This window comes from Apus apus, chromosome 3 (genome assembly GCF_020740795.1).
Source record: "Apus apus isolate bApuApu2 chromosome 3, bApuApu2.pri.cur, whole genome shotgun sequence".
Taxonomy (NCBI): Eukaryota; Metazoa; Chordata; class Aves; order Apodiformes; family Apodidae; genus Apus; species Apus apus.
The window spans coordinates 85441676-85456522 of record NC_067284.1 but is presented as its reverse complement, the minus strand read 5'-3'; the positions used below and the strand labels follow the sequence as shown (position 1 = coordinate 85456522).

Sequence of the window (14847 nt, the reverse complement as noted above, 5' to 3'; positions counted from 1 at the left end):
GCTGGGGACTAGATTCAGTCCACACAACAAAAACTCAGCAAGAAGAAACCCAGAATTTTTTCTGTCCTCTTGTCTCTACACGAATAAGCTACATGAAGATGCCTGAAGTCCTAAAGACAAATTTAAATAGCAAACTCTGCACATTTGCCTTATTTCATTTGCCTGGCTATTTGGTTAGGACTGTAAAGATGGGTGGTCTACACCTTAAAAAGGTTTCAGGTATACCTTTCAAACACTGACAAGAATTCAGTTCACTGATCTATTTTCATTACATTTTGGGCATTTTTTGCGCATGTGATTAGGTTTTCACCTATAAAAATGCATTTTTCATTTTGTATTTCCAAAGAACTCAGACCATGGCATTTTCTCCCTCTGTACAACATGTCATTTCTATGCCACAAAGTTGGAGATAAGGGGAGTACAACTTCCCCACCAGCATACCAGGCTCACAAAACCCCTTTTTGCCTTTATGGTATAAATGCTAAAAACATTGTTTAGGATTTAGGATGCCAGTGACATTTTTTAAAACTCTTTGAAGCCAACAGAAGTGCATTTTGTACTTCCTATCAACCTCTGAGGGAAGAAAGAAAAATAAATCCTAGTAACAGCATTACAGCTTATAAAGACTGTTAGCTGCTATAAATGTTTCACTTTTTAAAATTTAAATTACTCCTAAAAAGTTATCCTCAGCAATGGCCACATCACCACCCACATCTATTTTCAGAGCTATGCCTTCTATTCTAAACAACACAACTCATTACAATCTCATGAATCACAATAGCAAAATACTAGTTAGAAGATTTTACTGGATGAGTAAAGGGAAGCAGAGAGAAAAGCTCTCAGTTACAATCAGTTTCACTGGAGAAAATTAAGAGGAAATAGTATTTTCTACAGTTTTTTGTTGTTTTCATAAATAAAAACCTAAAAAACTCAAAACATTTTTTAATGTCACAAATAACCCAAATAAGCATGAATCAGGATTAAAAGAACACAAAACAATGAAGGATTACTCATACACAAATGCATCTTGTAATTCTATGTACCATTTACTGTATCAGCATGGTAAATACTAAGCCACTCTGTTTTCCAAGTATATAAATAAACACAAAGTAACAAAGATAGACACAAATAAATATAAAATTTAAGGAACCTTAAAAACTGGTATTTCCTAAGTCATGCAAAGCTGTCCATCTGGTTTGTTATATACTTTGAAAGTAGCATCGTAAAAAAATCAGTCATTAACAATTCTGAAAATCCAGCAAACCTGATACAGTACAACTCATCCGGTTCACCTATAAAATGGCAAATGTAGGAAATTCTAGTAACTGGTCTTTCTTAAAATAAAAGTTTATACAGACTACAAATGAAATTACATCCACAGAGCACAGGCTCTTCTGAGTTCAATTAAATTTGATTTTTCTGCATTCACATTTCTGATTTACAGAAATTGCCAACAGTCTTACAGAAAATATGTAGGAAGATAAAAACATTTCATAGAAGGATCTTTCCAGAATCTGTTTATAGAAGGATCCTTCCAGAATCTAACAGGAAGGATCAGAATCTGACCCTTCCTGAATCTGTTTATTAAAACCCTTAATAAAATAAGAAAGAACTGTTACCTATTAATCAGAAATCAATATACTGAACTATGCCATTCTGTCACAACTCTTAATGGGCCAGAAAATGCATTAAGAGTTAATGATATTTAGACAGAAGATTAAGATCAACTAAACAGCAAAGACTGCTGAAATAAACAAGGGAATTACTGGTCAGGCAACAGCTGGTGTTAAACCCAAAAAAAGCCCATCCCTGATATACAGATTGCTGAGAAAGTGTAAGAGGGTGTCATTATCTGCTTCCCCTCTTGTAATAGCTTCTCTCTTAAGCATCTGTTATCATTTTTTTGTTGAAGACAAGATACTATTCTAAAAGAGACCTTCGATCTGAGCTGTAATCGCCATTCTTGTTTTTACCACTTGAAATGAGGTCCTAATTTCAAGAATATAAATAATTAACACACTACAGATTAGTGAGGACTATATGAAGTTGTAAACTTGTTATTTTTGCACGGATGCCGAAAAACACTTTTTTTTTTCCCCACACTGAAACAGGAAAACTTGCCGATTCCATGAAGGAAATGAGATTACCTGCACATGTCCATTGGTTACCTGGCCCTGAGCATCCCTATTACTTCAGTTTCCTACTTACAAAACTCTTGTCTGCAGGTGTGCACAAGAGACTTCTGTCAGTATCGTGCCCACTCAGTGGCTAAACTGTTACTAAGCGATTTCCGTCTTTTCTGATGTTACCCGTAACACACCACTATCAAACAGCAGAAGCTGCTGAACACAAGTCTGATGTACTTGTACAAAAATTAAGTAGATTACTACTACTGGCAACGGCTGGGATATTTTTATCTCAAATCAAACGGTCACTTACGTTTATGTTCTTTTGCTCACTCAGCTTATAAATATTTAGGCCTGAATCCTGTAAAAACTTTAGCTGCTTTTTAAATTAGATCCATGATCTTAATGGCACTAACCATGACAAAGTTAGGAAACATGTATGTCTCTGGAAAATACAAGTCTAATTCTCGGTAGAGACGTCTGATTTTAAGTTCAGATTACAAGAGTAAATTTTAATGAGCATGGATCAGATGATTTTGCTGATTATAAACAGAGTAACTTACCCTGATTTTTCTTTTTCTTCAGCATCTGCATTTACAGTAGGATTTTCCACTTCCTTCATCTTCTCCTCCTCTTTATCTTCTAGTTTGTTTTCATCTTCAGTTTTGATTACATTTAAGTCCTTTGCTTGATCAGGTTGAGTATATGCAGATTCCGGCAAATTTTTTTTGTTTCCCTAGAGTAACAGAACTGTTAGTTAACTTACAAGATGAAACAAAAAACCCAAAGGATTTAAGAAAAGGCAGACAAAACATACTGAAGTTATATGAGCAAAAAAATCTAGAGTCTAGGGCTTGTTCTAAAATTACAGCACCTCTGCTGTTTTTCCTTCTGAAAATCTAAAACTAAAGATAACAGACTTTAAAGTTGCAGCCAGTGTCCTAGCTAGTTTTATCACAACAATGAAGGCATGCAGCTCTTAGATCTGAACTGCAAAGCAATCCTCAAGATGAACACTTCACAGGGTGCGTGTTTTACCTTATGCAGAGATATTAGTACTGGCCCACCTGGTATTCACTCCAGAGTTACTATGAGCAGACAGAAGAGGGCTGGCTGCCACTTACACGCAGAAGCATTACATTTGTGTTGCACACTAACTTGAGGAGCCCATGCTGCTCAAAGAGCAAACTGCTAAGCCTGCACAACACAGCACTTCAGCTTACTGCCCTGAACTTCCTTTGCTAAAACCAGTAAGTCAACACTGGATTTTGAAAAGGTATAGACACTTGTCTCTCTGGACCACTGTGTACATCATAAGGCCCATGGAACTTCACTGGTTTCACTGGAGCAGAGATGCAAAAGCAAGACTTATGAAGGCTCAAAAAGCATGGCTAGATGCAAAACAGAAGTATCAGCACTGTAGTAAGCTGTGAGCATGCATCGCCTGCATCAGGTTAAAACTGCACATTAATGAGTCTCCATTTGACTTGGGAAGCCTCTAAACAAGTGGAATGTTGCAGCTGCTTCCTAACAAGTCTGATGTTTTCACATCATGATCCCCTAAAACAGACACCTACAGACATACACGACTCAAATTTGCTGGCCTGAATTAGGTTTACAGCGTATTTTTGGCATGTTCCAAATCTGTTATGGACATTTCAATCTTGACATGAATTCATGGTTATCAACACACTACCTGATTTACAAACAGAATAAAACACAAACTTTAAAATATTTTACCAGAACAGAGGGTTTATCATTTTCTTTACTTTCAGTATCATTCTCAGCTAACTTTTTTTCTTCTTGTTGTACTACTGCTACTTCCTCCTGCTTGCGCTCCTCCTTATCCACTTTTATTTCTTTTACATCCTGCTCTGGTTCTTCACGCATCTTCAATTCCTTTTCTTTTTCACAGTCTTTACAAGGCTTGCTTGTCATTTTCTCTGGCAATGCCATTTGAAATTCAATGTTAGCTGATGTACAATACTCTTCAAAACCATAGAGATATCTAAAAGAAAAAAATTGCTTGCGATAAGCAAGTTTGTTTAAAGAAAGAACAAGCTACCTGGCAGAAACTAAACATGAACAGTATGTTTAAAACCTAAAAAATTGTATTGTTACTAAAAAGTTATGAACTTTATGTATACTACCACTACCACAGGACCACTTCAGTTCCTTCTAGTGCTGTTTTAGCACAAACTTGATAGCTTTATTACTTACTTTTTATATGCACATTTAACATTATATCCTGCAGCTGAATTCAATACAGGGATTCCAAGATCTTGATAAACCTGCTTCCACACTGCTCCACTTTCAATCTATTGAAGAAAATGAAGTCAAGGTTTTTAAGTTACCTCACTGGCACAAAACAGACTAAGTTGACAAAGTTTACAGCTTTGGAAAATAATTGTAAGTAATCTCCTCTGATCTATAAAACTACTATTTATCACACACACGGTGCTTCATTTTAATGCAAACTGTAGTCTAATGTAATTACTTGAAGCAAATTAAGATTTCTGCATTTCACTAAGCCACAGCAGGCTTTCCTCTCCAGGTGGTAATAAAACAAAGGAAAGAAAACACAAAGATCAGAAAAAAACAGTACATTTTTTAATTTTATATTTAAAGTGATTCCTAACTATTGGAGCTAGAATTTTAATTAAATTTGAAATAAAAAATTAATTCAAAGTATTAACAATACTCAGCTCTAGCAGCACTGCACCAGATACAGTGGCCACCAGTCTTTCATTATGTCCCCAACATGCCCTTTGGTATCTAAATTTTGTGACAAGTGTGATATGCTCATTTCTAACCATCTGCGAAGGTAAAACAGATGTACTGCAAGACATAAATACAAGGTCCTCTCTTGTAGATCAGAAAGATGTCACTGCACAAATATACCTCCTCAACTGACAGGCTAAATTTATGGGAAGCAGTCCAAAGCAGTAACAGAATCTGCTTGGCCGTGAATTCCATATGCCTCAGTCACTGCTCCAAGACCAAGACCACTAATCCCAGTCAGCACATTCTTCTATATATTGCCCAAAACAGGAATTAAGGGCCTCAAATTAGACCTTAATCTAGATTATCTGTCTGAGATTTTATTGATTTTCACTTTCTGAGGTAACAACTTTTTCAGACAAACATTTATTGCAGTATCTCAAAAACACACATGCTGGCTAATTTTATGCAGCAATAATTAAACACACTGAGTAGATGTGTAACTTATTTAGAATATATTTAGTTTCTGGTTCCCATATATCCAAAGCTCCTGTGTAAGATTCTTCTTTAACACTACTTAAACAAGAACAAACAGCATCCTCAGATTTTATGGCTCTGGTATACTCATCATACTAATACTCACATTATCAAATCCTCCAAGTTTGTGTACAAGTCTGAATAATTTGAAGAGATTCAAATTTCTATATCCTAATACAGGTCGCTTGTTAATAGGAGTCCCTGTGAACAAAGATGGTGTTTTGAAATATCTTTTTCAGAATAAGATGAAATCCACATCCTATGCACTACTACACTATTAAATACCATAGTGTGAACATCACCCTCTGACCCCCACACCTGGGACTTTCTCTTCATGAAACTAAACAAACCAAAGAGTCTTAATAACCCATTCTTCTGTAGTTCAGTAATGTAATTTAATTCATAAATATACATCCTTCTATATATTATTGAACTTGCACAAAAGTTTCTTGCTACCTGCATTACACATTTTTATATCACTTGCTGAAACAAGTATGTCTAAAAATACCAGTGTGGTCCTTTCACTACAATTAAATAAAAAATAATTTAAAAAAAACAACTCTCAAGGAACAAATACTGCACTGCTTCAAAGCGCTGAGACTTCCTATGCTACTGTAACTAGCAATAGCTGCCATATCTCTTCTAAACAGCTCAACTCATCTTCATATGTAGTTAAAAAGATAGTAAATTAACTAGTTATAATACTAATTTAAACATAAACACCTTCACCCTTGCCTCCACAGACGTCCTTTTCTTGCAGTATAAAGATACCTGGTAAAGATCTAATAATAAAAGCATTTGCTTTTAAAAACATTTAAATCTACCTTACTGATAATGATCATGCATTTAAGTAATGAGGATTGAACACAAGAAACCTAGCACAAAGTAAATGCTTTTTTCCTAAAAAGTAGGGGGTTGGTTATATTTTAAGTATTTTAAAGTTATTAAACTGAGCATACACATTAATATGATTGAGGATAATAAATGTTTGCTTATACACATTGTAAGTACACAGCAGAAAATATACCAGGATATATGAAGTACTATCCATTTATTTCTGAAAATAGGAATAAGTGACTACATTTTAGGAGAAGCATCAAATTACCAACCTACCTCCTAAATAGCATGGAAGTCAGAAGTGATTAACACAGTCTCAGTGTTTCCAGAACTGAACTGCACACCACTACAAGTTTACAGACTCATTTATTTAAAGTACTGCTAAGCGACACATCTATCTTCAGCTTCTACAAGTCAAAGGTTAAAATCCCTACCTCTGTCTTCCATGAACTTGTATAATTGCTGCAGAAAGTTCTCTCGTTCTTCAGGAAATGGCTCAATTTCTTCCTGTTCAAAGCAATGCAGACAAGAAAATTATCACTATTTTGAGTTACAGTCCTTTATTAGGAAACATACAGCAGTGAAGACTTATGTTCAAATGTTCAAGTTTGTTTTAACTGTAGTCAGCAACAGGATACTATGCAAAGAGACACATGCTCTCAGTACTATGCCATACAGAAGTTTTATAAACTACAGTTGTTCAAAATACACAAAACAATAAAAAATCCAATTTCAAAGACCTTTACTATCACTGAAGTATCATAAGTGCTATCATAAATCATAAAATTCTCAATTTTGTCCATTTATGCAGACAGTTTGGAAGACACCACTATTAATGATCAAGGCATGATATCAGAAATCTCAGGTCCATTTCTACTGCAATCTAGTGACTCCTTGGTGTCTGCATATACTGTGACTTTCAGGGTAAAGTGAAAGAGAAAATGGTGCTTGCACTTTCTCAGGAGTTCTGAACCACAGTACTGGCAAACCACAGCCAATGGCACTGCATGCATACTGCCAAGGGGTACCAGCTGAGCATGTGGTGAGCAGATCAATCCCAGAACTGAAATAACAATGGATAATTTGGATGTTCAGTTCACTGCACTAATAAACCTCTGTATGAGATTTACTTGATTAATAAACTGGAGTTTCATAACAATGGCTTATTTCATAACACCTCATAATTTCCTTAGAAAATGTGACTTGCCACAACCAAGAGTAGTAAGGTATTAGTGTAACCAACATTCTTAAAAATTCTGATGACTAAGCTACTTCAGAACAATATGCCAAATACAAGCTTCTGCATACTTCTTTAATACTAAAGTTTCAAAAAAATAACTCATAAAAGTTACTCAATAAATCTAAAAGGAATCAAATAAATTATTTTTCTTTAGTGTATTTTCACTCCATGTTTAATCTTTTCTATTCTTCAACAGTTTCCTTGCACTAATTATCAAATCTCCACCTACCCCAAAGTAAAGGGACAAAAAGTATTGTCTTTAAGGTTATAGCAAGACAGTTGAGAAATCTATAGAAAGAGTATCATTATTAAAAACAGCAGGGGAAAAAAATTAAAATCCCTTCCAAAAATGCAATATATCTGCTGAAGATATTTAATAAAGAGATAGATGACCGAAAATAAGGTCTAGGAAGGATGTAACTATTAATAGCGAGTAATTTTTTTCTTACTCGATATTTCCTGTTCTCCACTAAATGCACTTGGAGGATATATCAGAGTAAACAAGCAAAAAATGAAGAAACAGTATTCACAATATGCTGAAACTGTTGTCATTTATGTCTAATTATTAACAGAAATACAACTAAAATATTCCAGACCTTTGCAAAGACAATGCAAGAGGAAACTCTTGACAAGGGGAATTAAGTGATGAGCATCTATCTGATACCTAGTATACCAGCAGAGCTCAGAGCAGGCTGCATCAACGAGCAAGACAGGCAGGTTGGGTAAAGAACTGCAACCAGTACACTGAAATACAACCTCACAGGGTGGGGACACCAGAAATCAGGCATATCTAGCAGTTCTTCACCAATGAGGTGATGCTGAAGCCCTGCACACAGGACAGACAAACATCTGGTTATGAACATTCACATTTCACAGGCAAAGGTGGGAAAGGAACTACTGCAAAGCAAGCAAAGGATTCAGCTTACAATCATATAACTTTAATATGACCATGGATTAAAAATTAACTTAGTGGAATTAATACATTTCTGGAGTTTGTTTTTGCTTCTTTTAATCTCTTATGACAGATGCAGAAAGGACATACTCTGAATCATGGCAAAGAGATCGTGAGCACCTACTTGGGTTTCTCACATTCCTCACCAATAAGAGAACATTTGCCATAAGAAAACGGTCCCACAGAGCTAGGGGAGCAGGCTAGGAATCAGTATCACCCTCAGAAACCTGCAGTTCTACATCAGTGTAAATCCAGGCCAGTCTGGATTTATACACAGTTGCAAGACATAACCGCTGATGTTTTTAAAGTGAAGAGATCTTTGTTTTGAAGTTACTAAGATAATTTAAGCACTGCATATCCTTAACCAGAAACAATTTTTTTTTTTAGCTACACAGATCTTCCCAGTTAGAAGACAGCAAGACCTTTAACACCTAGCAGGTAAGCTCCATTTAGAAAGACACACAAGAGAATCGTTTTTTCTTTTAGAAAAAAACAAGACGCATGTGACAGCAGACACCAGTATCTACCCTTCCTCATTCTAATCAGTCCCTAGTAAGTACTGCAACCCCTTCTTGACACTGCATTAAGATGGGAAAGATTCTAAAACAGAACAGTTTTTATTTCTATTTTTCATTGATCCTAACGACTCAACTTTTTGACTACATGACTTTTTTTCAGTGACTCAAAGATATTTTCAAGCTGGTATTTTCATATTAATTGATCTTCGTTGAATAAAGATTTTTAAAGCAGAGAGGCAATAATGTTGTCTATGTGAATAATGTATATGTTACCATGTTAAATGTTTCCAAATAGTTAAAATGTCTATATAAATACTACAATTTTGCTATTTTTTATTCAGCTGTGTATCTACAACCTTTACTAATTTCATTTCACTTGCCTCTTCCTCACTGCTGTTATCCTCCTTTTCTTTTTCATCCTCTTCCTCTTCTTCAGCTTCACTGCTGGAGCTGTCTTCTTTCAATTCTGTTTTCCAGTTGCTAGGAACAGTTCTGGTTTTACGGAATTCAAGGGCTTGGTCAAAAGCTGTAAAAGGACCAATAATTTTTAGTACTTCAGGAAGTATCAGTTTGACCAACTTTTTTAATCAAAAAAAGTATTCAGGGGTGGGGGGAGGAAAGGAAAGACTAATTAAGTGCTAATTAAGAATTTTACCCCCAAATTAAAAAAGCCTCAACAACCCCATGTTTTCCTTCCTTATTTGTATCACCCAGACAAACTGGCCTGGTGTTCTCCACACAAAAAATGATTCACAGCTCTTATTAGGATTATTACAACATTATAGTGTCTATAGACCAGAATAAAGATTTTCTGTACTAGGACATACATGACAATTTAACTGAGAGAACCCCTATTCCTACAGGTTTAGACTGTGGTTTACATATATTGAACAGGGAAGAGAAGGAGGAACAAACAAGAACAAACTAATTCTGTAAATTTGATCCCACAAACTTAAAACTTTCTAATTAATCCACAATTCCAGGTTTTTGAGAGTGCCTAAAGGCAATTTATAGTTATTATGGATGTTACAGTGAGAATAACTCTACAATAGTATAATGAAAAGGGCAGAATACTGAATAGTCTATAAAGCCAGTGTGTGCTGTATGATTATATCCATTGTTTGGCATGTCTACATTCAAAACAAGCACACTAGAGTGGATATTCCTTGTGGGTTGTCAATTTCAAAAAAGGTTCCTCTAAATTTTCACAAGTATTCTCCTTTGATATATTATGCTATTGGAAAAGATCCTATATTCTACCATAAATTTAGTCCAATTTACACAAAAGAGTAAATAAATACATACACAGGTTTTCTCACTAAAAACTATTTTTACCTTGTTTTAATAAAGCATCAGGCTTTGGTGAAGTTTCACAGATCTCCCGAACATCTTTTCTTGGCACCGAAACACTAGAAATTGTTTTTTAAAAAAGTCAGTAATATTAAAGCTAAATTAACAGTATAATACTAAGTATAATACTTACTATCACTAAGATTGTAACAGACTAAACATTTAGGAAAAGCATATGAAGTCTATACATATTGACAATTCTACACTGTTAGTCTGGTAGTGTATTAGTCAGTGGATTTAAACCAAAACTTCTACATAAATTGCATTAGGCAAACAATATGCATTCACTGCAAATTAAAGAAAGCATTCTTCTTCCACTAACAGGTAGTTTCTGGCACCTCCCAGATATATATTACTTAATATAAACCTCATGTTAATTTAGCAAGTGACTCCTCTCCCACAAAAAAATAAAACTCTAACTTGCTTACACCATAAGTGAGTATTAGTATAAATTGTCAGTATGAAAGACTTGCACATTGAAAGAATAAAGCACTTTTAAAATTTCTACTGTGGCTCTAACCAAGGAAGCAAATCTGACCTACAGCTTTGGAGGGTGAGGGGTACATGCTTGTGTGCACACATGCACTGATGCCGGAGTAACTATCAAAACGTAAAGTGATATCCTAGTATAAGTAAGTAATTAAGCTACAATGAAACTGTTAAATATTTCAGTATCCTCCTGCAACAGCATTCTGTTGAACCAAGCACAGTAGACAGTTGCAACTTTTAAAACAAAAACTGAAGCCTAGAAAAAAGAATCCTGTTGTAATCCATTAACCTCCCCTCCCTGACCAACATGAGTTTAACAACACAAAATTCCTCATTCTATTGCAAATACCATACTGTCTGGTTTTCTAGGTTTCCCCTTTGAGTATTAATACAGCTCTTTTCAAAGAACATGGTAATACATAGTTGTAGCCTAGACTAAGATAAATGTATGCCTTACTACCTCAAAAAAACAAAAAAGAAAGAATTTGTGTCTGTGCACATGGTGTCATGTGCATGCACACACACCCACCCGCTCCTTTTCTGCAGCTGGGTGGGCTTATGGCCACAATTCTGAATATCAGTGTTGTGAATATCAGAGCCACAACTCCGAATAACCAGAGCAGGAAAGAATCTCGGGCCATTCTCAAAGTCACAATATACTGCTTTCTTTGCCACCACTGTAATAATGAAATTTAAATTAAGACAGGTAGATTTACGCATTACATTATTAATAGTTACAAAGCTCAAGATTGATCTAATCACGATGTAGGCTGTTAACAGTTTTCTAAACATATAAAAAATCTTGGCACAAACTTACTGAGATTACTTTACCCAACACATCTCATACTACATTTCACTTGACTGTACACATTTTATTCAATTATCAACCTCTATGTTCCTACTCACAATTTGCCATCCTTGAAAGACCGAACAAGAATATTGTCTTTTTTCACTGCAATATCATCACTACAATCTGGACAAACCACCTGCAAAGATATTACAGATATAAAGTTTAGAGAGAAAAAGGGAAAACAAGAGCATAATAGTATATACCAATGCTTCTCAAAAACCTTTTGAGTCCACTCCTCTTCGGCAACACTGAGATGAGAACAAATGAAATCCCTCAAAAACAGGAGAGATTACCTCCTGAAATTTCTGAATGCATGAGTTAATGCTCATTTCCTAGAGGAAATTGGTGGCTGCTGCCAGAACCATAGCAAAACCAGTATTCTGACAAAAGTTAAGTACATGTCATGGCACTACAGACTACTCTACTCCTTATCCTAAAAGGACAGGACTTCCACCAAGTGCTATGTCCTGAGTTAGAGACCTCTTCTAGAAAATCTGCAGAGATTGCAAGGATGCAATCGCAAACAGTTTCAAAAACAAAAGCACACACAAATTATGGAATGCAATTTTATCATGGAGGACTCATGAGTTACCTACCTAGCAGATAAGAGTGCCTCAAGTGCAAATATTACAATAGTTTCTTTAATTCAAGAGTAGACTAATCAAGTCCAGCACTAAGACCACCTATAATTTGTTGCAATTTTAAAAGCTATGTAAGTTTGTTTGACCAATTTGCTAATTAAAAAGATTCAGGAATTACATATATATATGCTTACATATATATAAACATAAAATTAATATATATTATATATATATATGAAAATATGAAATTTCCAGAGTTACAGAACAGGGAAGCATCCTTCTCTTCAATTCATGTCTCTTCTCTCTAAACCTGTGTATTTCCCTGAAAGGTAAGAAAATTCTGGCTGCTGTGAAACCCCAAGGAGAAGCAAATAATTGTAGCCCTAGTTTAGTCCTGGGTACATACCTCTCTTCTCTTGCACCAATTGCTTTCAGTCCTACTTTTTCCACCAAAATAAAGATACTGCAAGACAAAGGGTTGCTTCCCCCCATGCACAGGTCACCAGCCATATAGCATATTAGAAGGCAAAGTCAAAAGCCCAAACTGATTTGGAAACAGAGCTGCGTATCACAGAACATTGGCAAAATATGCTTTTCAAGAAAAATAAACCATAATAGTCTCAGTCTGCAAATTCAATGCATTCTACAGTCTCCAAAGAAATTACAGCTAACTAACTGAAATGCAGTTTGAGATATAGTCTGCAACAGTGTTTTAAAATGAAGGTAAAAGAGAGTGATTATCACCCTCCATTTGAAAACAACAGTGCAACCTCCTAGCTCTCTAGAGATGGAGAAGGGCCCTTCTGGCTTTAGCTATTGGTTCTGTAGAAGTTATCAAGACTGGTAGTCAGAAATCCATTCAAAGGTTGGAAAGCAGCTTACAACACATCATCATGTCGTGCCTTTACATCAAGCAGCATCAACTCAATTTTGCCTGACACAAGTTTTCTCAATTTCCCTGCAAAACAAGCTGCACTGGAGTCGCAGGAGGATGAGAGAGATGATCCTATGTAAACTCAATTTTCTGAAAATGCTGCAAGCAGATTTCCTCACTGCACCCGCGAAAAGCCTTTAAATACACATTCAAACTAAGTAATGCTGTAAGGCTTATTAAATCATACTCTTTGACATAAGGAGCAACTGCCGTGCTTTTTTACAATCACCTACCACCACAAAACAAGCAAACAAACAAACCAACCCCAAACAAACAACCCACAAAAAAACCTCCTCCAACCAAAACAAAGAAGCAAACCATGCATCCAGGATTAAAAAAATGTAGTCAATCACCAAGTCCTCAGAATAATTTTTAGACTTCTACAGTTTTACATGTATAAGTGACAGGCTATCTGGTTATAGGACTGACATCCAAAGTAATCAGTTTCCACTACTAATCTTAACTGTTATTTGTTGTAAAGGTTTAGACTAATCCCTGAACTTTTAACACAGTAAACTTGCACAATGTCATCTGTGCTTATACACAAGAGCATATCTGTACACAACATGATTAATAACAAAGTAATGATGTAATACATATTATTCATCATATTAAACCTGAACATAATTATTCACATAATCACAATAAGCATAATATAAAATTAAATTAAAATGTATCAATAATAAGCTAAAATTACTGTGTTGATACAGTAGAGGTAACCTGATTACAAGGTAAAAGAATGGTGAGGCACAGCTACAGGAAAGGGAATAACAAAACCTAAAAACAAACAAAAAAACCCCAACCCAACTACTTGGGGCAGAAATCTGTTAATTGGCACAACCTCTCCTATTAAATGCAATATGATGTTTATTTGCAGAGCTATAAACCTGATTCCTAAAATAACAGTTAATCTAGGATAAGCTATTTCAGAGTTAATGAGCTCCACCCTCAAACTTCATCCACCTGCTGCTTCTCATTCATGCAGGAAGCTTTCAATGAGGGATGAGCTATTCTAATCTGCAAATAAAAGCCAAAGATGTAACAGTGTGTACCTTTAATACACTGTGGGAGCATAAGCAACAATTCAGTTATCTTTAAGCTCTGACCCACAGGGATCCATCAGTCACATGCAAGCCCAATACCTACCAGAGAGGCTGCCATGGAAACTGCTATCTGTCATGTGCATGACCAGAAGGGCTACAAGCCAACAGTGTGACACACAACATCTCAAGCCAGCCTAACTTATGGCTTCTCAAGAGTACAGCTGTGAGGCAGGCAACACTGCATCAATCTTAATGACAGCACTCAGTAAAGAAAGAGCGTGATTTTCTCATCTAGTACTGAAAACTTCTCTTAATGCTGTCTGTCACTAACATGGTATCACCTTGCTGTATATTCTGCCCTTTCCTTTCTTTTAAGGAAGACTTCAACAAATCATTCTGTCACAACAACTTTTCCAAAAGTCTTGCTGGAAAGCCTCTGGACTGCATTACAAGACACAGGAGACAACAAGTTTGAAGCTGTAACTGAAGTTGCATACACTAGGAAGAGTTAAATGTTAGTGTATGGCATCTTTCCAAAAGCAGAGGACAAGTCTTCCTGAAATCAGATTAACATTTTAAGCTTTCATCGACAGGGAGACACAATTCAAATATTTACAATTAATAATAAAACTAAAAAGCATGGTACTAGAAGGTACTTCATATGGAGTT

The 14847-nt window shown here is 35.6% G+C and overlaps 1 protein-coding gene across 3 annotated transcripts in view; it reads right to left on the bottom strand.

The window, feature by feature from the left end:
- Window positions 1-14847, bottom strand: part of ARID4B (AT-rich interaction domain 4B) — an 87175-nt gene that overhangs the window by 28758 nt on the left and 43570 nt on the right. For all 3 annotated transcript variants that reach the window (XM_051614119.1, XM_051614121.1, XM_051614120.1), the window contains exons 9-16: window positions 11677-11756; window positions 10267-10340; window positions 9308-9457; window positions 6656-6724; window positions 5491-5585; window positions 4347-4444; window positions 3867-4134; window positions 2690-2862 (exon numbers count right to left, since the gene is read on the bottom strand). In XM_051614119.1, coding sequence (XP_051470079.1) covers window positions 2690-2862; window positions 3867-4134; window positions 4347-4444; window positions 5491-5585; window positions 6656-6724; window positions 9308-9457; window positions 10267-10340; window positions 11677-11756 — 1007 coding nt within the window. The remainder of the gene's footprint in view (window positions 1-2689; window positions 2863-3866; window positions 4135-4346; window positions 4445-5490; window positions 5586-6655; window positions 6725-9307; window positions 9458-10266; window positions 10341-11676; window positions 11757-14847) is intronic.